This window comes from Danio rerio, chromosome 13 (genome assembly GCF_052040795.2).
Source record: "Danio rerio strain M-AB ecotype USA chromosome 13, GRCz13ab, whole genome shotgun sequence".
Lineage (NCBI taxonomy): Eukaryota > Metazoa > Chordata > Actinopteri > Cypriniformes > Danionidae > Danio > Danio rerio.
In genome coordinates, this window is record NC_141033.1 from 27,557,459 (window position 1) to 27,584,938 (window position 27,480).

Genomic DNA, 27,480 nt, shown 5'->3' on the forward strand with positions numbered 1-27,480 from the left:
ATTGAGGAAGATATTGATCAAACCACTTTCAGGCCTTGAGCTGCAGATCTGCGAGTCTCCTGTAATGAAAGGGTCTGCTTTTGACAGGTGAGGTGCTAATGAGAGGAGTCTCATAAGGCCAAGGCTGACAGCTCTACAAGCCGCTGCTCTTTCAAACCATCTCTAATGCATCGCTCCGCTAGCACTAACTCAGTGACAGTCCAAACAAAGAGACCAGTCCTCAGAAATCTGCTTCCGCAGTAGCAGATCTTCACTGGATACATGAGTCTTTTGAAATGTACACTGCCGCTCAAAAGTTTGGGATCATGCTAATTTTTTGGGCTTTTTTTTTAAAAGGAAATATGTTCTTCTCATCAAGGTTGAATAAAATAAAATTAAAATAAATAGACCTATAATAATACAATTAAAAAAATTTAAAATTAGATCAAATAAAGAGTGTGAAGGAATGATGTGACGTAAGGATTTGGAAACAAATCTAGACCGGGTCTGTCTTAATTGCCTATAGTTTTTTTCTAAATGGAGAGCACAGATAAAATGTCTATATTTATATAGATTTTTGTTTGGTATTTAATTTTTATTTTTTAAATAGTTTTTAAATGTCCAATTGCATATCTTATGCATATTTGTATTCACATATTTTTCTGTATTTTATTATTTATCTATTATCTATTGTTATTATTATTATTATTATTACTATTATTTTATTATATTGTTTTTATGTTAGACTTTTTTATCTGCTCGATCCCCTGGTTTCAGACTGTCCTACTTCAAGGACAGTCTGAGAGGAGATTTTTTTCTTTTTTTTTGCCCCCCTTTTACCCTAATGTATCTTATTTCCTCTTCGAAAGCTACCTCTCGAAATGTCTTCCCCTAAAATGTGTGATGTTTATGTATAGACGAAGGGGTCAAATTTCACTACATGTAAAAGTGTATGTGACAAATAAAGGCATTTCATCATTACCATCATGTATAATTGTACTTTGTTTAATTTAGGGAGTAAGAAAGTGTCTAATTTTGATTGAAAAAGTTTATGCCTTATTGATCCTTTAAAACTAATAGTGTATTTCTCTGATTGATGAGCATCAGTAATAAAGTCATTTAACTTTAGGTAAACTAAAAATGCAATAAATAAATTACAATTTATAAAACCCATTTTCATGTTTTTCAATTTTTGTTCCTGTTTCTTCATTTTAATAAGTTGCTCTTCTACTATGACCAAATCTTACTTTACACTGTAAAAAATATCCAGAAAATGGCAGTTTTCCGTATTTTGTAATTTATGTTTTTATTTTTTTATTTTCACCATTTATTGAGGTTTTTGAATTGAATTTTGGGAAATTGAGCTTTCTTCCAAATACTTTTAACCCTAAAAAGATTTTAAAAGTGACATTTTGAACATTTTTAATAGTTTAAAGTGATTTATTGTCTGAGTTGGTGTTGTACATTACAGTACAAAACCTTGTAATAAACTACATTTCTTGTTATTTGACTTAATTCTCTCTATATCAGTGGTTCTCAAACTGTGGTACGCGTACCACTAGTGGTACGCGGGCTTCCTCCTAGTGGTACGCGGAGGAATCGCCAAATAATGAAAGAAACAATTAACACTTTTAATTCTTTAATGCGTAATATAACATTGATGTGATCAGCATTGGCTGTTTTGTGAAGCGTACGATCACAACGCTGTGCTTAGAATGTTTACTTTAGTGCTTTGTGACATAAGTTGCTGAAAATCAGTTTCCGAAGTTTAAGAATTGAGTCTGAAGGGTGATTTGACTGACATGAAAAGTAGTCAATCACAGTCCACCTTTTCTAGTCGCGTGAAACGTAAGGGCGGGACAAAGGCTTTCTGTGCTGCAGAGACAGAGAAAACAACTTAAAAACAAATGTTTTGTTGGAATAATGCTTCTCGGATGTTTTCACTATAGAGATGTCTAGCAGAGTAATTAAACCGCGGACATATTTCCTGCCTTTTTGATTAACTACATACACGTTTCGCTCTCCGACAGTCAGTCGACTCGCCTCTGACCTGTCACTCCTCTAAATACATTCTGAATGGGGGCGCGGGAATGGAGGTATTGCACAATTACTCATTTCTGCAAATGTGGCGAGTGCTTTATTTTAACACGAGAGCGCACCCAACAAACACATTTACGTTGTAGCGATGTCTGCACAACGTTGTATTTTTTTAAAGGCAACGTTGCCGCTTACGTGCTCGCTACATTGTCACAACGTAGAAATGTAAGACGTGAGAAGGCTGTAGCAACGTTGTCGTGCGACATTCATGACTGCAGTCATGTACGCAAATCGCTAAAACAGATATGTGAGCTCCTAAATAGGCTTTTTTTTTCAAATGAACTGCAAGTCCTCTCTCATGATCGCGTGTATGCTCAGATTGAATACAATCGCGATCTCTCCACTATTAAAGTAGACATTATTTATCTTTATTCCTTGACTAAATTTAGTCAAAAGTATTCAAAGTTATCAAGTATTTAGAATTAGATTGATGCATGATCGATGACAATGCAAATGGTCTTCTTATTTGGCTGTATTGTGAAGTGAAACTTACTTTTAGCAAAGGTGGAACTTTTTTATTTCTTTACGACAAAAGAATAATGCTGGAAATGTTTCTGGATGAGGTATTTGTGTGATTTACACATTTAGCTGTATTCTGATCTGTGTTAAAGCATTACAGGTCAAAACAATTCGTTGTTACTTATTGTTTATTTATCAAAATTAACAATAAGGCTCTTAAAACACTGCATTGATAAATGTAGTGTTGTCATATTTCAAATACCTCAAGTAAAATGAAGTCATTTGTTTTATTTTTTTACTGAAAGTGTACATGTATTTTTATTTATTTTTTTGTATTTTAGATCAAGATCAAGTGCAAAATAAAATCTACATGTGATGTACAGCTATTTAAGAAACAAATTTGCCATATTGTAAAGAAAAATAGTGTAAAATATGTAAATAAAAGGCTAAATTTAAATATTTTCATCATATACTTTAATTAAACCTTTCAAAGCTTAAAAATATTGTTTAAAAAATGGGCAAAAAGTGTCTCTATGGCCTTAAAGTTTATGTGGTAGTTTTGCCAGTGCTATTGAAAAAATATTAATTGTCATGAAAGGAAAAATCAACCATACTTCCTTTGTTAGTGCAAATTCCTATACATGTAGCTTTGAGATTTAAGCAATTAAACCGTTCAATCAGGTTTACACTCAAAAAAGTGATTTCAAAATGAAAATCTGAAATTTTTTTCAAAAGTAACCAACTAGTACTTTTTAAGAGTACTTTGTACTTTTACCTAATATTAATATTATTTACTAAAATTTGTGTTATTTTAGCAGTGTAATAGTATTTTTCCTTGAGTACAAAAAAGATTTCACAATCATTAAGTGCAGGTTTATTATATTATTAATATATGATTAATAAATATTATTATTATTATTATTATTATTAATGGTTTTTATGTGTATCTATTTCTATGCAATGTTTTATGGGTTGCTGAGAATACTTTTCAGGTCTTCAATACATAGCATGTCAGTCTTGAAAAAAAAATAGGTGCTGGAATTGATTTTCATTAGGCTGTGCCTGTATGAACCCTGTCATATGTACATTTAACATTTCAAGATTTGTTTAAAAGTGTATGAATATGACATAGCCTATATTTATGAGGTCCAAGCAACATTTCCAACTTTTGATGAATAGACTATTATGAATACTTTAGATTTAAGTGCAGCAGTTTTCTTTTTACTTTTTAAGAACAGCGCCATTTTTTATGAACCTTTAAAAGCACATTTTCACTAAAACATTTTTTTTTTACATGCAAGCACAGTTAATGTTCAGACTATTTAAAATGTTTAAAGTGACTGACAATAAAACATATTCTTAATAATAGGAATTAATCTGCATAGTTTTTAAACTGTGCACACCTGTAGCTGCTTAATTAGGCCCACAACGCTATTTTTTAATACTGGTTAAAAAATAGCGTCGTAAGGTGGTACTTGGAGAGACAATTTTTTTCCAAGGTGGTACTTGGTGAAAAAAGTTTGAGAACCACTGTTTTACAGCATATCATTAATAGATTTTCAAAAAAAAAAAAAAAAATAGTAAAGAAAATTAAAGCATTTTTCTTTAAATAAAACCCTTTACATTTATTATAAATGTATTTACTTCACTCTTGAAAAGTTTTATTTGTTTTTGATAAACAAAAGTAAATACATTTGTATTGTATTTTTGAATGGTTCTGCATTACAGTTTCCATTCAAAAATGAAGCAGACCAACAGTTTTCAACTCTGATAATAACATTAAGCAATGATGCTGAAAATTCTGTTTAAATAACTTTAACTAATTGCTGTTTTAATTTGTAATAATTAAATATTTTGATCAAATAAATTGCACCCTAGGTCAACAAAATTGGTTCAGTTTTCATTTATATATAGATTTTTACTAATCACAAACCTTTGACTGGTCTTGTGTATCACATGACCAAAAGTATGTGTGGTCTGAAATACATGGAGAAAGCCATCCGTTAACATTTGCTTTCATCAACATTTTCTCGACATCAACTGCAAAATACACAAAATAAAGTGACCGGGATGATCTGAAGTGCCTCTCATTTGTCTGCTCAGCTTTTGAGAGAACACACCTGTAAGCGGTTGTTCCAGCACACACACACTTTACAATTGTTTTGTTAGCAGCTCTGATTAAAAAGCAATAGCATGAAAGAACACATGCAAAACAAATGCAGATCACCACCTGAACGATCACGACTTCCTCAGAGGGACATCTATTATTCAGCTGATGACACAGACACTGGTGCCACTGCAAACGCATGTATTTCTTTATTAAAGCAACCGAAGCATTAATAGTTTGCGACACCTATTCTAAAAATATTCTAAAGTGAAACAATCAAATGTCAAGCAAGTAAAACTGTCATCCTTTTACGTTTATAAGTAAGCTAAATGTAAATGTTTGTTGACACTTTAGGGTAAGTATTGATTCCTACTGTTAACTATTTGCTTAGTACCTGCTTATTAATAAGATATTGGCTGTATATTAGTACTCATAAAGTATGCTCTCATTCTACATAACTATATCTAAACCCAACTACAATCTTACTAATTATTAATAAGCAGCAAGTTAGTTTGTTCACAGAAGAAAATGTACCTTAAAATAAGCTGTGACCAAATGTTTACAGTGAAGGCTGTAATAATTTCTGATACTTGCTTCAAACCACAGCAGAACTGTTTTGTCTCTGATCAAAACACAGCAATTTCGGAATCATTTAATGGCCCATTCATAAAGAGGGGGATTACATTCCTGAATGAATCTGTCTTTTGAACAAATTGAATGAATGAATTGCTCAGTGACTTGCTCCTAATCAATTTAAAGCTACCTACTGGCCTTTTTAATGACCCTTTTGACATTCCTGGGTTTCTCAGTAGTGGAAGTTGTCATAGTTGGGTAAAGCTAGAGCTCAGTGAATGGGAGAGTAAAATAAAACATTTTGTATCAATGGTGTATATGCACACAGTATTTTAATTTCAGTCAGCCAGCACCAGGGCTTCCGGTCATCCCATACAGAAATGCAGCATTTAAGATCAGATTTTTTTTTTAAAATAATCTTTACTGCCTGGCTGAGAAACGACATAAAGCAGGTCTCAGACCAAACAAGAAGCACTGCAATAAATATTTTTTTTGCACCTTGTCTTTAAAATATGGAAATTAATTTTACGCCAGTATTTTCAATGGAATTTCTGTGTCAGCCTGCTGCTAAAGAAGGTGCATGTGTTTAAACGTTTTTTTTTTGTCTCTTTTTACTCATTAACAACCAAATGGATGCTTACAGTAAGTCTATTTAACTGATTATATTTGAATTAGATTACAACATTGATGTGTTAAAAGCAACATTATGAAATTAAAAATAGTCACATAAAGCTTTCACTGGAAGTTCGTCATTGGCTGAAAAAAACTAGCTGTGCATAAAGTCCATTCTATTTGCCGAAATGATAAAAGAAAAACTCCACGCTGAGAGTTTTTATATGTACCAACGGCAGCTAGAAGAGAAAACATCATCAAATTTACTTTCCTGCCCATACACAATGCATTTCAAAAGCCTTGCACAAGCGGTATCCTCAACTGTGAAAGAGGGTGGTCTAGATGGGATACAGCTGAGGATACTCACATCAATATAGCATAATTTTAGTGACAATGTACAGCAAATATTATTTTTACATTACTGTTAAGGGTTGGGTTTAGGTAGGAGTAGACACTAATAAAATACAATTAACCCTTAACTGCCTGCTCCCCCAAATGATTGACCATATTTTGACTGTTTTAAATAATGACTGTTAAAGTCATTTAAAGAATGACTGTTTTAAATAATGATTTGCACAAACAGCAGGTTTACATAAATAATTAAATTAATTAATTAATTAATAAAACAAACATCTTGTTGCACTCGATGAACTTGCACTTGTTGCACTTGATGTTAAATAAGAATCTGAAATATTTTATGGCATACCGCAAAAATAAAGATGCTTTATTGTAATTATTATTATGTTTATTGAAATGTTTGAATTTTCCTGTACTTTTACCATAAACCAACATATCAACCATTTGGTAGATATTGATATTTTAGATATTTTAAATGCATTGAGTGTGTTAACTAGCGACATTAGAAAAAGTAAAGAAATCCAATCTAAAAAAAAAAATCCTTGACGGGGCAGTTAAAGAGTTAATGTGCAATTTGATAAAATAACATAAATTCTTATCGTTAACTTCCGATCGCAGCTGTATCCCTTCTAGCAACAACGGCAGCACCCATTACCCGTCATATAACTAATATTATGATCATTATTGAGCTTTTTAAAAGACAATATATGTTCTATCGTTTATTTGAGAATCAGAGTATCAGATATATCAGTTTCAGAGTATCAGTTTCACAATACAATTAGAACTTTTTAAATATTTACAGAAAAGGGCAACACGTAACAAAATACGATATATACAGTAGATGGATCATTGGAGCTGGTGGGTCACATTATAAACTTCACACTTCACCATGGAAGCTTTAGAACGCAATGAATTCTTAGGCCCCATTTAGACTAATACGTTTTAGTTTTAAAATATATAAAACATAAATTTTGCTACGGTAACGCCATCCATCCATACAAGGCTGTTTGGGGCTTTTTCTTTAATATTAAGTAGTCTACACAAAGTAGACAGTCTTGCATCCTTTCCTTGTAAGTTCAGACTTCCCAAGTTTGGAAAACAAACTCCCGAGGACACGTCGGGTGAATCTTTTAAGGTAACAGTTTACATTATAGCGTCATTCGCAACAACCTCGGTACATTGTCTTACCTTCTTAACAATAAAATGAAAACACGATATAAGAAACTGCATATTTTCATTTTAATATTAACAACTTAACAGACACCAAAAACGTTGAGGCATTTTGAAGCTACATATTTATATGACAGGCATCTTTTACTGTGTGAATATTTATAACAAAACGGAACCTATAACATAACTGCCTCCTTGACAAGAATAATTAAATATCACGTTTAATAAATATAGCGATATTAGATCCAGCTGTAGATTCTTAATGAACCATCCGATGTGCAAATCTTTTACCTGGGGAGTTCTGCTCAAAGCACCAACTGGGTGCCTGGAGCTCAGATGCCCGCATACACTGCAGCGCATGCCAGAGTGTGTGTGTGGTCACGTGATTTGCATTTTTTGCAGTATAATGTGAACAGGTTAAGAAACCCTAGGTGAATCGCCGGTGTGGACATGAAGGGTTTTCGTTCTAAAATGCCATTTAAATATTATCACAAAAAAATGGAGGGTTAGCTGGATTATTTAAAACTCATGCGTGAAAGGGTTAAAAACTTTTAAGGGTTTAAGATGCTGATGACTGTTAAATGCATCATAGAAGTCTTATAAAAAGAATCCATATTGCATTTCAATATTTTGACATTTTTTCCCATACTCAGACGTCAATAGATATCTGCAACAATAATAAAAAAAAAATAATAAAATTTTAAAAAGTAAATAAAACTTGCTTGCTGAATCATGCTTAAGATGTGTAACCTTTAATAAAACAGACAAATTCCAAATTAAAGCAAAAAAAATAATACAATGAATTCCAAGAACATTATCTGGCCTCGCTCTAAAGCTAAGTCGGCGCTTCGTCAGGGTTCAAACCTGCTACTCATTTGAACAAATCCTCAGAGCCTATACAATCACAGATTAGTCAATAAGCTTCAATGCTCGCTATCGCGTTCTTACCGCAGGCCCGAGAAATAGTAAGTGACATTTAAATAAACACGTCAATCTGCTCCGCTCAAACGTGTAGGTAGCACGTAATTCAGCCCAAGCAGTTTCACATATCTGCTCAGTCATGGAATCTAGCACCCTTCAGGGCCAAGTCATGCGGTGTATCAAAATACCTCTGTGCTGATCTAACCCCGGCAAATAAATAAATCAAGAGCTCTGGCGGAAAAGAGCAGAACAGCCGGCGAGGGAACGCCGAGTCCCAATGCATCGTGAGGTGGGGTGTGTGAATGTGTGTGTGTGTGCCGGGGGCTGCTATCCTGAGGAAGCGATAAGGAACCTCCCTAGAGGAAAGGGGTGGCTGACCTGTTGTCGCCAGTGATGCAGGCAGCGCAGCTCCCCGTGGGCTCCTCACTCTGCTCATAGTAGTGGGCATCCACGTGGGCCTCCTCCGCCTTCTCTTTCAGGATCTTCCCGAACTTATCCTTTCCGATGCAGCCGAAGAAGGTGCCCACATTGTGCGGCTCCTGGATCATCCACTGGTCAAAAAGAGAGGAAAAGCGATTATTGTTACACAATAACACAGCTTCCATGTCTGAGAGCTTGAAAAAAAAAAAAAACTGGAAATCGCATATCCAGGATCAAGGAAGTTGTCTATATATTGACAATTCCTGGAAAGGCAGAATGGAGTGTGGTGGAGAGAGGCCCCTGTGCGTGCAACTCAGCTAGAGAATAACTAGTAAAAACAGGAAGTAATAGCAGACTGATAAGGAGAACAAATAAATACATTTTGGTCAGATTCAGGGTTTAAATGTTGAAGACAATAAAGCGAGTTGATCTGTTGTGCATTTTAATGTTTGAAAGGGAAGTGGTTGGCCAATGATGAAAACTCAATACAAAATTTTGTTTTCCTGTTTTGTTTTCACGTTCAGTATTCATTTATGCCTCACTTCCATGGAGAGGCATGCTTTAGTAAAGTACAGGACAGGATTGTTTAAAATGGGTCACCTTGAACAGTATTGCGTTTCTACTGCCAATTGTACCTTTACTTAGTAGGCATGAAATTTATAATCATTATCCTTCTCGCTCAAAGAACAAAGCCATACCGGCCGTTCACATTTAAGTTCACTATTTAAAATTTAGACATGAACGTGGCACCTCGTTTAGACACGACATATGAAATGCGATAAAAAGACATTCAGCAGAATCTATAAAAGTTTTGCGCTTGGGTCAGATGATTCATTGCTGCTTCCCGTGTTGTTGTTCACTTGTCTTGATCTGTGGTAAAGATTCACTATGTAAATCAATGGCATTCAGCAGTGAGTCTAGCTCTACCCTTTTGTCACTACTCTACCCCATAGACGACTAATCATTAGATCATTGTAATAGTAAAGGGTAACCCAATAAATATGTATAAAAATAATAGTAAATAATTTGTTGGCATCAATCATGACTTTGACACATAATTACTGTAGGCTTGCATCTTAATATTAGTGTATAGCAGGCCATTTCACTGTAAACTATTGTGAAATTTTGTCATTTTAGAGGCAACTTTATACCAATTTTAGGTGTGCATACAATATATGCATTACTGGACATTTAAATAAATAAACAAACAAACAAAAAGTGTACAATTAACTTTTCTTTGGCACTGAAGTGGTAAAATTGCATTTCAATATTTCCCTTTTTTCCCTACTACAGAAGTCATTGGATATCAGCAACATTAAATAAAATAAGCAAGTAAATAAAAATGTCAGTTTTAGCTGAATTATGAGTAAGATTTGTAACCTTTAATAAAATATATATTCCAAATCAACTTTGTTTAATAAAAAAAAAAATAGAATAGAATTTACTTGAACATTATCTGGTCTCTAAAGTGGCATTCAGATTGTGTTGAGTTTTGGTCATATAATCCCCTGAATATAAAAATATCAACTATAACAGACTTGCACAAACTTGTTGCATTTCGGTCACAATATCTTAAAAAGAAAACAGGGGAAGCTTATCAGATTAATCGATCAATTACAGTGGAAGATTAATTGATGGCTAAAATAATCAATATCTGCAGCTCTACTGCTCACCACCCAAGAACTCTCTGATCAACACATAGTGATTTTCTTTCTAAATGAATCTGCAGTTTGAACAAATCCATAAAACAATGATTCACTGGCCCGTTCATAAAGAGGGGGATTAAATTCCTTATTGAATCTGTCTTCTGAAGAAATGGAATGACTGAATTGCTCAATGACTTGCTCCGTCTATTTAAAGCTACCTACTGGGCTTTTTAATTCTGCATTTCCATATTTCCCTTTTTCCATACTTCAGAAGTCATTAAGTATCAAATTTAAAAAAATAAAAAATTTGGAACAACTTCAAAGCAAGCAAGCAAGAAAATAAAAATGTCAAATCAGCACTTCGTCAGGGTTCAAACCTGCTACTCATTTACTCATTTCTTTGGCACTCTACTGAGCTCTGGTCATAAAACCCTCTGATTATAAAGATATCAATTACTGTGTAACTGAATTGTACAAACTTTTCACAAAGGCTGATGGAACAATGAAACGACATCCAGGATGTCTGTCTGTAGGCTGTGCTAAACTCGATTACAGGGGAGCACTAATTCCTGCATCCTGGACGGTGGCTTACCACAAACACTGTGACATTGCCACTTTTATGGGGATGATGAAAAGGTCTTTCTAGGTTTTTAGTGCTGTGGGGTTTAACCTCCGAAGATTTATTAGAGTACACGTTGCTACGTTTGCTGCTTTTATTGCAACCTTGCAGTGTCTGTTGATGGGGCCCCTAGTGAATGAGATGCTCTGCCTGAGAGATGACCTGTATACATGAGAAATTAATCACTCCGTCTGTCTGTGATGCAACACACCTAGCTTTACAGTGTGGAAGTCTGTTTAGAGCTCGACCAAAAAGGCGTAAACATCATAAAGCTGTTGATGAGGCATCCCAGGTTCCTTAAAGTCAATTTTTACTTCAACAGTCTGACATATTTCTTGCCAATCAAAACTCAACTGCGCTACACTCTGCCAGTTTTCTAATCACAGATTTTAACTCCAAAGTAAATCCACTGGCATGGAAATGTTTTCGTATCCATCCCTCAGCTTTGTGCCTTTTAATGATATTTTTCATGGAGTTGTTTGGAGCCTTCATGTTCATGGTGTAAGTTCTGCCACAATATTGACTTGCCAAATTGAACCTTCCAGATGGTGCATTTATCCTAAAATCAATTGAAAGCCCTTGACTGCACACAAGTTATCTTCATTTAACTATTGATGTCTTCTGAAACCAATTGGCCGCACTAGTGATGCTTATAAGGGGTGAAAGTCTTCTCATATCAGTTGTTTTGGTTTTCAAAATAGTAAGCACATTGGAAGCTAAATTAAAAAGCAAAAAATTAAAACTATCATCAGTTACTACTGGTGTTCTTACCCAATATGGCACACATGTTCATTATCAATATCATATAAAAGCAGGACAAACATAATGCATAAGAATTACAGTAAGTGAATTAACCACAGTGTTCTGAAATGACACTTCTGTCCAAATGTGCCTACCTCTATACTACGTATTTGGAGAAAAACTCCTTGTGAGCAGAATATGTCCATTAGTTTTACTGAGATTTTGAAGTGCACCTCTTATGGACACTTTACTATCCAATGAGCCCATGCATGGAAGAGAATTTGTGAATGGCAGTGAGGCAACACAACTCATGCAAATGTTTGCAACATGAATAACATAGTATTCTTAGAAATGTATTCCCAATGACCATATTAATCCTATAAAGATCATGCATTTATAACAGTGGCAATGTAAACAATTAATTTTCAAGTAATTTTCAAATCAAATGCACTACCTATTAGATAGCATGTGATTTTGACACTGCAATTTATTTTAGCGGGCCAAACATCAAATGGGTAAGAAACATCAAAGTGATTGTATTGGGTATTTTCATAATGTAAAGAAATTCATAAATATCTAATCAGCCACTTAACAGCTCACTTAACTAAAAGCATAGTGAAGACAATCTGTAAAGTTACATTTTTTGAGGATGTACATGTTTTCTTGATGGCAAAGATAAAAATAAATATATATAATTACATTTTTATTAATAATCATTAGTAACACTTTATTTTTAAGTCACAATTCACACTAATAACAAACCTTTCACTAAGACTGTTAGCTCAAACTACTAACTAGCTGCTTATTAATAGTTAGAAAAGCAGTAGATGGCGTTAGGTATTGTGTAGCTACTGTAACTTTATAACTATTTATAAATATTTAATATCTTAATAATAGGCAAGCAATAATTTAGCAGTTAATATGCTACCAATCATATTGATCATGCTGTACAATAAGCATACCTTCCAACACTCGCGTTTTTCCCAGGAGTCTCCCGTATTTAATCAGCGATGCCGGCTCAGCATCGTGTTGTCTACTGGCCATCGATGATGGACGATAGCATCGTCTATTGGCCCAACCCTACCAACAACTTTTCCAGCATATGTTGTTATGCAGCAGATGCCCTTCCAGCGGCAACCCAGCACTGGGAAACACCCATACACTCTTGCATTCACACACATATACTATGTCCAATTTAGCTTATTAAACTCGCCTATAGTGCATGTCTTTGGACTGTGGTGGAAACCAGAGAACCTGGAGGAAACCCAAGCGAACATGGGAAGAACATGCAAACTCCACACAGAAATGCTAACTGGCCCAGTCGTGACTCGAACCAGCGACCTTCTTGCTGTAAGGCGAAAGTGCTACCCACTGAGCAACTGTGTCATTATAAAGATGAATACACTGCATAATAATAATAATGAATACTGTAATAAATGTATTGTTCATTATATGTATCTGTTTGTAAATACAAAACTTAAGTTGGAACCTTATTGTACAGTGCTACCATCATTTTTAGATGAAGCAAGATCAGTGTGACTCAAATTGTGGTCCATAAAATCTAAAAGGAAGATTTGTGCATGCATAAATTAGTCGCTTTTGATTTGATGTTGACTTACACCTCGAGTGTTTGAAATGCGCAACTGCCCAGCTCTCTCTGATCATCCCCACCGAATCTAACATTTCCTGAGGTCATCTCTCATGATTCCTGCTGCTTCTGTTTACAGACCCAACACTTACAGACAACAACACTCCAACATGACATGCTGCGTTGCATTTTAACCGCACCTGGAGAGTGTTTTCCACCAGGTGCAGTTACTTGACAACAAACCATGGGGGAAAAAATTTAATAAAAAAGTCCTGAATGTAAAAAAAAACACACACACATTAAATGTATACATGTCAGTATTGGGACTCAAACAGCAGCTGCGCGCATCTTTGATCATTAGAGACAGCAGAGCTCCAATGGCAGCTGATTAGGGAGGATGGGGTCGGGGCGGCGCTTTTAATAAGCCTCCAAAAACAGCTTGGCACAGCACACACCTTTGTTCCGACTCGCATAATCAAAGCCAGCCAAAAACTGCGGCCAATCAAAGAGGTCCGCTGTGAAACACCAGTCTATTCGTCTCCATCTACTGCAATAACCCCCTCCTGCTGACAATTACTTTCAAATGGAGATCTAAATAAAAGATGATATGTCCATTAAGACAAAGAGCTATCTGCAGGGTCGCGGGGAGGTCGGTCTGCGGCAGGCGTAAGGGATATTCATGCTCAGTCACATCCCAATTACCCGCCAGCAGCACTGGCAGGGTGTGAGCAAACGTGCGTGAGGGAGGCTTCATTACGGAGGGGGATGAAGTGCTGAAATTAAACAGCAGTGTCTCCCGCTGCGTTGAGCCCCCCGGCCTGGAGCTCTGACATAATGTTGCTGCACGTGATCACAGAAGCCAAGACTCTCTCTCTCTCTCACACACACGCATGCTGTACTGTACATGTGCATATATTAGGGCTGTTTGGGGAAGTGAAGAGAGACATGCAAACAAAAACAAATAAATTATGCAAAATGCTGATGTTCCCTCAAAATCTGCTGATCATATGGAAAATACTTTTTTTTTACATTAAGTCTACAGCACAGCAGGTAGAGCCAGATTAGGCCTTTTTAGAAATAAAAATGAATTCTGTATATGCATAGGGAATCACAATGTTTTTCCACATAAATATTTTATGCTTTATAGTTTTGAATATCTACATATTTGCACTTAAATGAATCAAAGTTATAAATCCAAAATAAAAGCTTGCCACAATCTGTGTCTGTATGTGCTCACAAGTACATAAATGTTGTTTGTTTAAATAATATATATATATATATATATATATATATATATATATATATATATATATATATATATATATATATATATATAGATATAGATATATATATATATAGATATAGATATATATATATATATATATATATAGATATATATATATATATATATATATATATAGATATATATATATATAGATATATATATATATATATATATATATATATATATATATATATATATATATACTGTATCTTTGTGTGTGATACAAACCAAAATATTTAAATATATAATTTTATATAATTTGATGGATAAGTAAGTATAAATATTTAATTCCTAAATACACAAACATTTACTTAAATGTATACATCATGTGTATTAGGGTTGGCCGATGTTGACCAACTTGGCATCATACAATGTCCAATGTGAAACATCGCGATGGACGATGGCATCGTCCTTGGAGGCAGCAGTGAATTTATTATTTATAAATGACTAATTAATTCATATTGAATTAATTATTTGTAGCCAACCTTTTCAACTACCTACAACTTTCTTTGTTTAACCCATAATCAAGTCATAAATAAATAAAGTTACACACAAATTACTACCTGTCAATCACTTTTTCCGAGGGACTGGCATGAATAGGCAGGGTGATCTGTGTCGTTATAATGGTGTCGACAAACTTGGTTGGTAAAAAAGGTGCACAACCAACAGAAACCAGACAGCAGTATCTGAGGTTTTTGCTAAAATTACTAAGTATATGCGTGAAAGCGAAAGACTGAAGCAGTGTACTGACGCAGTGACACATTACCTGATAGATTTAAAAGACCAAACAGTCGCTAGATAAAGACAAGATATCACTTAAATATCACTTTTAACAACTATAGTGAAAATAGAATTTGAGGCATTAGAAAAAGCTGCATGAATCTTTTCTTCACTTAATAAATGACTTGCGCCACAGAATATAATCCGGACACGCAGTGAATGCGTGGTGGTGTTTGAAGGCGCGAGATGCGAAGCACAGGCGCTTTTGATTCTGGAGATAATTAATAATGTAATAACACTAATACTGAAATGGTTAATGCGTTTTAGAATGACCCAAACAACATATCAGATGTTTTACAATGTGCTCAGCCTGCCTGGTTGTCCATTCACACACATTATTATCATCATTATCTCTTATAACAAAACCACATGACCTTTTTTAATGTGCAAACTGGAATTTGTTCAGTAAAAGTGTTTCCATCGTAGTTTATGTGCATCTTTTCCTTTTTTTTATGTGCATTTTCAAATTTTATGCGCATCATGATGTTTCCATCAGCTGTTTTTTTCAATGCGCATATCCAAAATGCACATTAAATATAGGTGGATGGAAACATAGCTATATGTGTGTCTGTGGCCACAAAATGTGCGTTTTCAGTGGTGTAGTGTGGAAGGAGGGCTTTTCAGAAATACTAGTTAAAATGCCAGTGTGGATGTGGATCATTTTCATTGTAAAATGCCATTTTAAAACTAAGATGTATTAGTGTAAAGGGGGCCTAAGTGTGTATTTTTCGTGAGCGGGTTTGCGACGGAGGTGGAGCAGAGGATCGCGATGCTGGCTCAGCATCATGATGTCTATCAGCCATCAGCGATGGATAATGGCACTGCCTATCGACCCAATCCTTAATGTATATATAAATTAATTGATTATTAAACAAACTTATTAATATTTTTTTTTTAATAATTTTTTTGACAGCACTATATTTCTGATGGTATATACATATCTGTACAGAGCCCAGCATAAATTAGTAAACCCCTTAAAGATTTCTCTAATAAATTAATATTGTTATAGGATGCAATCCAATAATATTTATTTTGTTCATGATTTATAATAATTGGACAGGTTAGAGCATTAAATGACCATATTAAATTCATTTGTTTTTAGATTGAATTAGATTCATTTGTTGTTAGATTCATTTGTTTTGAATTTATGGTGCTTCTATAACAAGGGTGGCCCAAACCTTTTTGTGTAAAGGGCCAAAATCCAAGTATCGTTGAGAGCCATGGCCCTATAATAAATACAGCAAACTTTATAAGTTGCCATTCATAATTTTCATAACATAACTTTTTTAACAAGATGTTTAATTAAATAGAAAGCATTACTTTATTAACTAATGCAGTATAACTTTAATTATAACATATTGCAAACAAAAACAATTGCATTTATAACAGCGTAGTTCAGTGCTGTATACAACACTGAACTATAGAATCTGTCTTTGCCTTGATTTACTCAAAGTCTCTGCATCGTCCTCTATCTGTTGCGCGACAGTATGTACATTTTAAACTAAATATGACTGATTTAAACCATTTAAATTAAAATGTTTAATTTCATTTAGTTTTTTGCAGCTTAACAATAAAACAAACCAATAAAAGGTTATATAAATCTCTAAACCATCCTCATCTTTCTCCCATTCTTATCAGATGGGATGGTGGGCTAAATCAAAGTTTACCATGTGCCAACTTTGGCCTGCGGGCCTTAGTTTGGGCATCTATAAACTATTTTGCGGAATTTAAACAAAAACAATGGTCCCAAGGCATTTGCTGTTTTACATTTTTGATTTCTATATAGCTTCCGAGAACACAAAAAGAGTCACATATTGATAAATATTGTTAAGAGAGCTATTTTAACATTACGTTTTATGATTAACTTGCCTCTTGTTACAGTTATAAAATAGTTTGATAACAAGCAGGAAATGGTCATGGGCCAATCACATAACCACATTAAAATGGTCTATAACAAACTTGAATTAAAAAGAATCTGCAATGTCTGTTTAAATGTTATTGTTTGTTTTTTACAGTATCTATTAAAATCTAATTAATATCAAAAACCTCATTTATGGCCAAAGGAATTGTCTTTTTAAATATTTGTCCCTGCAAATTAATAAATGAATAAAAGAATTTTAATATCAGGAGTCATTAATGTACCAGAACTGTCAGAATCCTAATTATGTCCCACACTATGATACTCCTCTAATTGTCTGAAAGGCATTAATTGTTACAGATGTGAGGATTTTTCTGGAGTGAGGTGACCCAGCAAGTATCGCAGCAGCCACCAGCTGCCTCCCCTCGGTCACATGCTTGCTGCAGTTATTCCTCATCTGCCAGAGGACAACCAGAGCGTCCACTGACGGCCCCTAGCGAAACACCAGGCTCCATAACAGAAGCCCACCAGATTCTGACGTATCAAAGCACATGGAGAGAAAAAAAAACCCTCAGAGCCTAGAGTGAAGTGATCCGTTTCATAATCACGGCTTTTCTTTTGATCTGCACCACAAAGAGGCTGACTAGTAACTAAAGCAGAGCTGTAAAAACCCAACAAACTGGGCTAATTCAGGTAAAAGCGTGACATAACCTAATTCCGAACTATAATCCTTCAGAAAAACCTGATGTACCTCATGCCAGGGGCTTAAAAAGGAGGTCTGAACACAATGCCTGATTAGGGTTGACTGTTTGGCAGAGCTACGGAGAGGCAAAAATTAGATTAATTTGCTTTTGACACACTGTAATAATCTAATAGCATTTAGCTCGGTGAACCCGGGCTTAAACAATGGTGCTGAATATGCTCTTTAACCTGAAAAGCTCCCAGAGCCCCAGCCAACACGTCTCGGGATTAAAAGCCCTCAGTAACCTGATGGATGCAACTCCAATTACGGGCTTATCAAACTGGCAAAAACCGCAGCGCAGCTATTTATAGAGCCATCCGGAACAGTCAGCCAGCGCTGGCCTCCCAAAAGTGGTCATGAGGAAATCTGGCCCGCGCTAGCAAGAGCGATTCTTCCACCCAACGTTGACGAGTACCCTCTGTGTGCTGACGTGGGCCGCTGGATGTGACTGATGCGCGTTGTGCGTTCGCGTGTCAGTTTTGAAGCTAACTGAAAGCAGCACTTGACAGAGGAGAGAGAATGATGTGAGAGGAGAGAGAGAGAGAAATGAAAATGAGTCATATCTCTAAGGACGCAGACAGAGAGGAGAGCTGTGCACAGGCACGGCTGTCACTGGCCGCAGACACATGAATAAATAAAGGCATTATAATGAAGACAACTCGCCGTCTGCCCATCAGAGCCTGCCCAGCCTGGCACCAAAGCTCAGGAGGGAGAGAAAGAGAGAGACTGCAAACGAATTAAAAAAAATAAGAGACAGAGCGAGACAGGGAGGGAAGAGAGAGCGGCCCATCACTGTGATTGACAATGATGAGCACTGTCTGCTTCCATTAAATCAATCATCGCTATAGGACTCGAGACTCAGCTCTCTCAATAGGCTAACAAGCTCAGGACTTGAGCGTCTCCATCAGCCGTTTACTCTGACGTCGCCCCGCAGAGCGAAACATCTGGTCAGTTTCTCTTATCTGCTTTATTTCACGCTCAGGTGGCTTAGTGAGGTGTTGTGTGCCGTTCCCCTCCACGCGCCCCCTGCCAATGGTGTCATATTTGGACTGCTGTCTGTGACATTCTCTTTCACACCTCCCACCGCTGGCCTGTTTCCATGTGACATCCTCACCATAGCGACAGGGCCGGAGGAGGAGGACAGCAAGGGATGATGAGATACGTGCGGGCCTGTCAGGAGTCTTCAGCACTCTGTCCAGACCAGGAACACGTCTTGCTGGTTGAAGCATTCAACAACTGACTAGTCTATTAGGGAGGCTGACTAGTTTCCCTATGATTTGGTTTCCTTTTTTTTGACTGCTCAACTTTGTATTTAAAAAAAGAAAGTAAAAAAAAAAGACATGTCTAGCATGAGCAACTTTTGAGTAAGTACTTTGAACATGCTAGGCTACAAAGCCATTCACAATCTAAAGTCAAAATGCTTAATTTAAACTTTTAAATCTTAAATTTTTGGATCTGAGTTTTAGTAGTCATATCAAAACAGTAAGTAAATCAGCATACTATCATCTCAAAAACATTGCAAGAATTAGATGCTTTGTTTCCAGTGAGGACTTGGAGAAATTTGTTCATGCTTTTATCAGCAGCAGGGTGGATTACTGTAATAGACTCCTCAATGGACTTCCCAAAAAGACAGTCAGACAGTTGCTGCTCATCCAAAACGCTGCAGCCAGGATTCTGACCAGAACCAGAAAATCAGGGCACCTCACATCTGTCCTCAGGTCTTTACACTCCCACTTACATTCAGAATAGATTTTAAAGTATTATTACTTGTCTTTAAATCACTAAATGCCCAATGACCTGAATACATTACAGATATGCTCACTATATACAAACCTAACAGATCACTCAGATCTTTAGGATTACATAAACTAGAAATTGAAGAAGTGTACAGTCAAAGCAGGGCAAATCAGCCTTCAGCTAATACGCCCCCTGCTGCTAGAATCGACTTCCAGAAATGATCAGATGTGCTCCAACATTATCAAATCAAGACTGAAAACACATCAGTTTAGATGTGCCTTTACTGAATGAGCACTGTGCTATGGCCGACAGATCACATTATAATGTCTCTTTTCTTTTTCATTCTTTTCTAATCAACTTTAACATTTTAATCTGTTTTTAATCATTTCAATTATTTGCTTTTATGTTCTTTTACTTGTACCTTTTTTCTGTTTATGTAAAACACTTTGAATTGCCACTGTGAATAAAATGTGCTATATAAATAAAGTTGCCTTGCCTAAACACAAAATAATCACAAAAAAATGTAAATCTCCTAAAACATCAAATTCTTAACCATTTAATTGAATAATATTTATTTCAGTTAGCAATTGTTTTACATGACTAACAAACATTGCATATGCAGCGCACGTGACATATTTGAGTGTCTTGAAAAAAGACGTCCTAGCTGTGCCCTCACAATCATTACATGGAATGGAATGGAATGGAATAGGGTATGGGGGAGTTTTCAGCTTGTGCAGTAAGCAGACACGGATAAAGCATGAGTGATTAACATGTGAAGTCATTGCAAAGATCAGATACAGACATCCTGTGGTGCAAATATATTTTTTTACATTTATATATATTTATTTAATTGCAAAATTGTCTGCAAATTTCTGGGAATTACTGCCACAAAAATCTGTCCTTTTTATCACCCAAAAATAAATAACTAAATATAAAATATAATAAAATCGTGAAAAACTAGGGGGTCTATGAAGTGATTAAACTGTAGTCAAGAGACAAAAGATTTCTTTAGCACTATTTGAAGGGAAAACTTTGGAAAGCAGCGCTACATATTAATATTACTTCAATTCAATTAAAATCTTCTTATCAGCAGATTCTAAAATCTTCTGATTCAAAACCAATTAAAACGTCACAAACAGTCAAGTAGTGCTCAAAAGTTATATCCAAAAATGACCTTTGTTCAATATTTGCTTTTTAATGATGCAGCAAGTTGATCAACACCCTCAAAATATGAGGAAGATTTTACTGGGAAAAGAAAAACACAAAACTTTATTTAAGATTCAACTGACAAAACTTTAGATCAGGAGTGCTTGGACCTAGAGGGCCAATGTCCTGCAGGGTTTAGTTCTAACCCCAAGTAGCCATAACTGAACCAGTTAATCAAGCTCTTTCTAGGTATACTAAACTTCCAAGCTGGTGTGTTGAAGGATGTTGGAGCTAAACTCTTCAGGTCACCGGTCCTTCAGGACTGAGTTTGGTCACCCCTGCTTTAGATGGACATATCGAAAGACAGAATGGACAGATTAAATGGACCTTTACAATGACACAACAGTTCAAACAAAGGAACGAACAAACAAACCACACTACACTTTGAACGAATAAACCAACAAATGAAGCAACAGTTCAAATAAACTAATGACTACACAGCAGTTTTAATGAACGAACAAACAAATGAACAACATGACAGCTTGAACGACACGACAGTTGAAAGAAACAAACGAATAACCGGTCAAAAGATTGATCGATCTCCTTGTCTTTATTTCCAAAAGTTAACCAGTTGACTAATATTTTGCACACCTACTGACTAGTTAATTTTGATATATGTAGGTCTGTACAATATTCTCTAACTGCCCCAGACAAACGCAACAGATTTGGTGACAAGTGAAACATACAGATCTTATCTTTTCCCATCCACAGCCCCAGGAGCAACATAAACACGCAGCCACGCTTCCCTGTAATCCCAGGCATTTCGGCACCGTCTAATTTTCTCAGAGTGTAGGCAGACAGAGATGGAGGGGGAAAGTGAGAGGGGAAAAATGTCTCATTACATAAGCTGCTTGTGCGACTGCAGTGCCCACACCATCCCAATAAGTGGCAGTTTTAGAGCAATCTAACGTAACAATCAAGGGACACACACACACATGCTCAGAGCTGCTGGGTAATGTGCCGGAACGCAGACTGTTTTCATACCGAGTTTGACTGCTTGTTCAGAACCAGAGTTTGATTTCACCATCCTCTATCCCTGCAGGCCTTTAACAATATCTGGTCCTGCACTGAATTATGATTGTGTCATCATGACATCAAGATGAGCAGTGAATACCGCGGGCAACTGTTACACAATAAATGTCTAAAAAAAATTCAGCAAATGTTCTCTTGCAACAACAGCATCTTTTTTTAATCTCATCTTGTTTGGTTTGATGTTGTTGAAATTATACTAATGAACATCATATTTAACTGTAGCTTGGGGGGAAATGTTAAACAACAAACAGGTAATTGTGCACAATGTAATTTTATTTACTGTTTTTGTCATGTATGTGATTGTCAGGCAGAATTGTAGCACTACTAGGGCAGGGGTTCCCAAATTTTTCAGTCCACGACCCCTATAACAACAACGCCAGTGACTCGCAACCTCTAATATTCTCTGAGGTGGTTATAAATATATAAACCTTGCACAAAATGGTGTACACATACAAATAGGCCCAAATCTATTCATCGTTTAATTTTGGAAATCGCCACTCAGAGGCCTTCCTCCATATGCAGTTGTAGCCTGTATTTATTTTTATTGTATGTGAGTGCTGTAAAGGTGTCAGAAAGCCTGGTGCCATAAAATCAATGTGCTGCATCTGACGCTATTACTGTATCTTTAATATAATGTAATCAGCCCAGGGGTCTCAAAAAATATATAATAAAATTGATCAAAGGACTGATGGCTTTTTATTTGCATGTGGTTTTTAATCTTTATAATTAACATGTTAACAATATTACTATTATCTACTATTTTATTCTTCAGTAGGTTATGGATAAAATACGGTAATTCTAATAGTTTTGTAAAATTAATTAGATTTTTGGAAATCGCCAGGCGACTCCTTTTCATTTCTTTTTCAATTTTTAACAAAAATGGTTAAAAAAACAAAACATGTATAATGTATACTAGGCTAGTAAAGAACTGTAACTATGTTAGTTATAGGGTTGTAACAATATACCGGTTTGACGGTCTACCACGATTTGAACGTGCACGGTTATCATACCATGAACAATTGCATATCAACGGTTTTAACCCTTAAAGACCGAGACAGCCGCCCGCGGCTAAAAATAAGTATTGCTCTTAAATGTTTAATAACTTTTGATCCGCTGATCCGATTCATACAATTCAAAGAATCTCAGCTTTCCAGTGCTGTATCACATAACATTCGCGGACTTTTAGAGGCTCCGGAATCAGTGCGGTTACGTCATCAAAATTTGACCACGCTGATTTGACAAAGAAACGCTCGTCACTGTGTCTCCGGACAAACCAGACATGATACATTGATGTATTGTCCCTCCTCCATGCCCAGATTGGTTCAAACTCGCTATATCACAACCAATAAGCATAGGTTTCGCTTTTGTTTGTGGACCAAACAATGAGCTTTTTGAACAACACGTAATGAGAGATATGCATACATTTATGCGCGGCTAAATAAAACGCAAAAAAAAAAAGTTTTGCATGAAATAATTCTCATATTAAGTACTTTTGCATGCACAGCAGCACAGAAACATGACAAAACAGTGACACAGCAAAGACGAACTGCTGCTCTTGCTGTTTTCAAAAGACGCAAATGAAGGTGCAGCTGTCTGTCTGCATTGCAGACAACCAAATCCATATCCACAGACAACCATATCCATGCTGGCACATAAAACCTAAGGATGTTCCATATTGAATCTATTTTCGTTATGTAACTATTTATAGTATAGTAAATATTTATATCTATTTTTGTACTGAGGATTTGCACCATGTTTATTTGGACTTTATTTGGACTTTGACACATTATTTATTATTTTCTTATTTTTTATTTGTTCATTGTAAGTGGTGTTGTTTATAGTAACTAAAAATATATTATTTGGAAAAAGTCAAATTTGCTTCACTGTTCTATTATTTTGTAACATTTGTAACATTACCGTATACCGCGAAACCGTCAAACCGTGGTATTGTTTTAGACGATTATCATACCGTAAAAAATTCATACCGTTACAACCCTAGTTAGTTAACAGTACCTGTATGGAAGTGATGATTATCTCTTTGTCGGCAGAGTTCTCTGGTCTAATTCTAAAAACATTTTAACTGTAATGAACATTTTTAAATGTTCAAAAAATCAATTGCACTGATGTGCATTTAGAACTTGTATTGTATATGATCCGTTTCCAGTGTAAGCACTAATATTAGTATAGTAAATCTACAAATCCAAACCAAACCAAACGTACTGTCTACATACCTAGTACGCATACACATTTCTGCATACTTCACACATACTATGGACAGGCATGATGCCACTGTTTTCAAACATTCCTGTATTGAAAATTTACAAGGAAACAATAGTGGCAGTGTTTTGCGTAAATGGACCCTTAGTAACAACAGGAAAAGGATTAACCTTGCTGTTTTGCTCATACTTTTTTTTCCCGGTTTTACTATTAACACTAAGCAGATTTGCAAACTGAATGCAGAAGCAGCACATAACACCTACTGCTTGATAGAGTTTCTAACTGCGGAAAGAATCAGAAAATGCATTACACTCTAATAGGCTAATCATGTCTAATCAATAGCAGTTCACTCTCTGTGGATAGTGTTCATACCTACTGAAAACTATGCTGGAGTCCACATGAACCATTTCCCAAAATCATTACATTCAGACAGAGTTAGTTGTACAGTACAGTATATGGATACCATAAAACATTAACAAGAAACACATTGACTGTGCTAAAGGCCAATGATAAGCTAACTGCCTAATACTGTCTAAATGGCATGACTACAACAAGCACTTAATAGCTGTGTGATGTATCCTGATCAATATCACAATGTTCATTCATTCAACATGACCCCCATTTCTCTCAAAGTTTAAAGTTCAAAAAAACAAAAATCATAACGGCTGTACTAAAACAAACAAAATTTAATTAATTAATAAATAAATAAAATCAACCCTGAACTGAAATGAGCAGAATTATGACACTGCTCGGCACTGCATCTGCACTTGTCATGATGCCACAACCCCTGATCATACAAGCCACAGATCATTGAATAAGCCACAGAAGTTTCAATGAAGCACCTGACAATTCGTCAGTTTCGCTGCAGTCAGTTATGGCCCATTTCCACTGACTGGTACAGTACGGTACCCACTGCCTAAAGGGTACGCTTTTGGTAGGCATGGTGTAATACAGAAAGTTTCAGTCGACATCATTCTTGCTCAAGGAAATGTTAAAGTAAAGCTGTAAGGGTTGTTCAACAATCAAATGAAAAGCACTTCTCACAAAACAGACACTTTATAGACAAACACTTGTGTATAATTGTTCATTACTAAACTTTCTATGAACATGATTTGATTATAACTGCAGATCAATGATAGTAGCAAAATAGCCTATTGTAATGTCTGCAATTATATCAAATAAACATATAAATGCAACATATGAACACATACACACCCTTACAGTCTCTATGTTACCAATTACAGAAAAACTACACACAGCATCTATTTAGTCCTTTTTGGGTACAAAAACAACACGCAATGTAGCCCACAGCCAGAGCAAACCTCGCATATGCGTCTTTAATCTTCACCAGCACATGTAACCTCTTGTTAGAAAGTAATTTCGTCATTCAGAGTACATAATAGTTCAAAAGGCGAGGATAATAGTTAAACATGGCAGTTTGTTCATGTTTTAGGTTGGTGAAAGAATCATTCACTTTTTTTCGGTCTTCACCTTTGTTTTTTTACGTTTCACTCTCGCATTTGTCCGCTTCTGAAAGGATCGGATGTCAGAAGCACTTCAATAATCAGGCGCACATTATCATCATCAGGTCAAGAAGAGAGGTCAGACAGGAGAACAACGTTTAACCCCTTCCACAGCGCCCCGACGAGGTCGCACTGAGGCACTGTTTTTCCATATGTCAATGTTTATGAATAGATTACACCAAAAAGGACATGAGTAATCTTAAAAAACTCCACATCAGTTTAAAGCTACATCCCCTAAGCACCCATTGCAGCTAGTTGTTTTTCAACGGTATGCTTATAAAGAATGTATTTGCTAAATTTGTGTAGGTTTTGCAGAAAACGCTTATTAGATATGGCGTACATATCATGTGATAACAACACACACACGCATTCATTGCTGTACATCACGGTTTATTTTGAAAGGTAAGAGTCCAAAGAAAAACATCCCATCAAACACATTTAGTCCACCGACACAATAGTGTTGTATTATGGATGGTTATTCATTTGTTTATGTCACAATTTCTGCCGGGGACCTATTGTTTACATCGTTTTACCATGGTACTCACACGTGAAAACGCCGTTTTTGCAATAAAAGGCAAGTTTATGTCATAGCTTACAGTGTTATAGATAAAACGAGAGCACAAACTGAATAAAAAGTCAAAGTTATAGTTACTAAAAGCTAAACAAAGTGAGTGTTTTGGCCGTCCGCATTTCTCAGTAACTGCTCATTCAGAAGCTACTTCCTTCTTCCCAGAAGGTTGACTGACAGAGAAACGAGCCAATGGCTGCATGAATTTTGATCTTATTGGTCGACTGCAATATTATTGCAATGTTAGTGGCTCAGAGAGCTGTCAATCATCACTCGATCGCACCTACCCTCTGCAGCACAGCTGCGACAATTCAGGCTAACGACAGAGCGGCTCGTTTGCAAATAGAAAACTGAAAGTGCATCGCCAAAAGTTGTAATCTGCTGAAGAGAGTTTCAGGACATTGTTTGAAACGAAGAGGAGAATATTTCTGTGGAGAGCTTAATAGTTTTGGTTTTTCTAACAGTGAGAATTTACTCTCATTGCCTCGTTGTTTACATCACATTGGAGGGTTTAGCAGGTGAGCTGCTACAAATGTAGCTGCAGAAGCATAATCGCACACTTAGAGATTGTCAAGAGTCGGAGAGGGTCACACACCAGATGAGAAGTGTCACTACGTTGTACCACACGTTAAAGTTCTAAACATTGTTCCAGCTGGTGTTTGTCGTAACAAGTCAAATAGAAAACTTTGTAGGTATGTGCCGTTCTGTGGTGGCCCTTCTTGCCGGGTTTGTGAAAACCAGTTTCTTTTCACACAGCTGCCATAGTTGTGTTTAGGGGGTACACAAAAGTAACATGACATTTACAACCGTCCCAACTGCACAGCAGGGATGTTGGAGTTTTCAAAATCAGTATACCATCACTTAATCTTTTCGTACCTCTTACGGCTCCAAATAATAAACAAGAAATAACTTTGTTTAAAGTTTACAGAGGGTCTTTACTCCACCGAGTTGAGTCTTTATCCTTATTTGTAAAATATGGCCGTAATTGGACTCCAGATGAGTTAATGTCATTCAACACTTTCAGTTTCATGGATAACATTAATTGACAGGTAAACACATTGACAAATGAACATATTTGATTTATCTCCACACATGAGAAGCCACACCTGAAAATATCAGAACACATGCTTTTTTTTTTGTTGCTTACATGATGGGTTATATCCCATCTGTGCAACATGGAAGTTGGAAAAATGGAATTGGGCCAACTGATCCATACAGTGTAAATACAACCTTATTACCAGTT

At 35.9% G+C, this 27,480-nt stretch overlaps 1 protein-coding gene and 2 long non-coding RNA genes across 4 annotated transcripts in view; 2 read left to right on the forward strand and 1 right to left on the reverse strand.

The window, feature by feature from the left end:
* Positions 1–27,480, reverse strand: part of adka (adenosine kinase a) — a gene marked incomplete at its 5' end in the record, with an annotated part of 289,242 nt that overhangs the window by 154,928 nt on the left and 106,834 nt on the right. For both annotated transcript variants that reach the window (NM_212791.2, NM_001272084.1), the window contains 1 exon segment: positions 8,654–8,826. In NM_212791.2, coding sequence (NP_997956.1) covers positions 8,654–8,826 — 173 coding nt within the window.
* The window catches only part of LOC147841073 (uncharacterized), a 360,944-nt gene that overhangs the window by 110,251 nt on the left and 223,213 nt on the right, over positions 1–27,480 (forward strand). The window lies entirely within an intron of this gene.
* LOC147841075 (uncharacterized) lies at positions 1,177–4,765 on the forward strand. Its single transcript, XR_015505981.1, has 3 exons — positions 1,177–1,508; positions 2,960–3,060; positions 4,055–4,765. It is a non-coding gene; the product is annotated as an uncharacterized LOC147841075 (long non-coding RNA).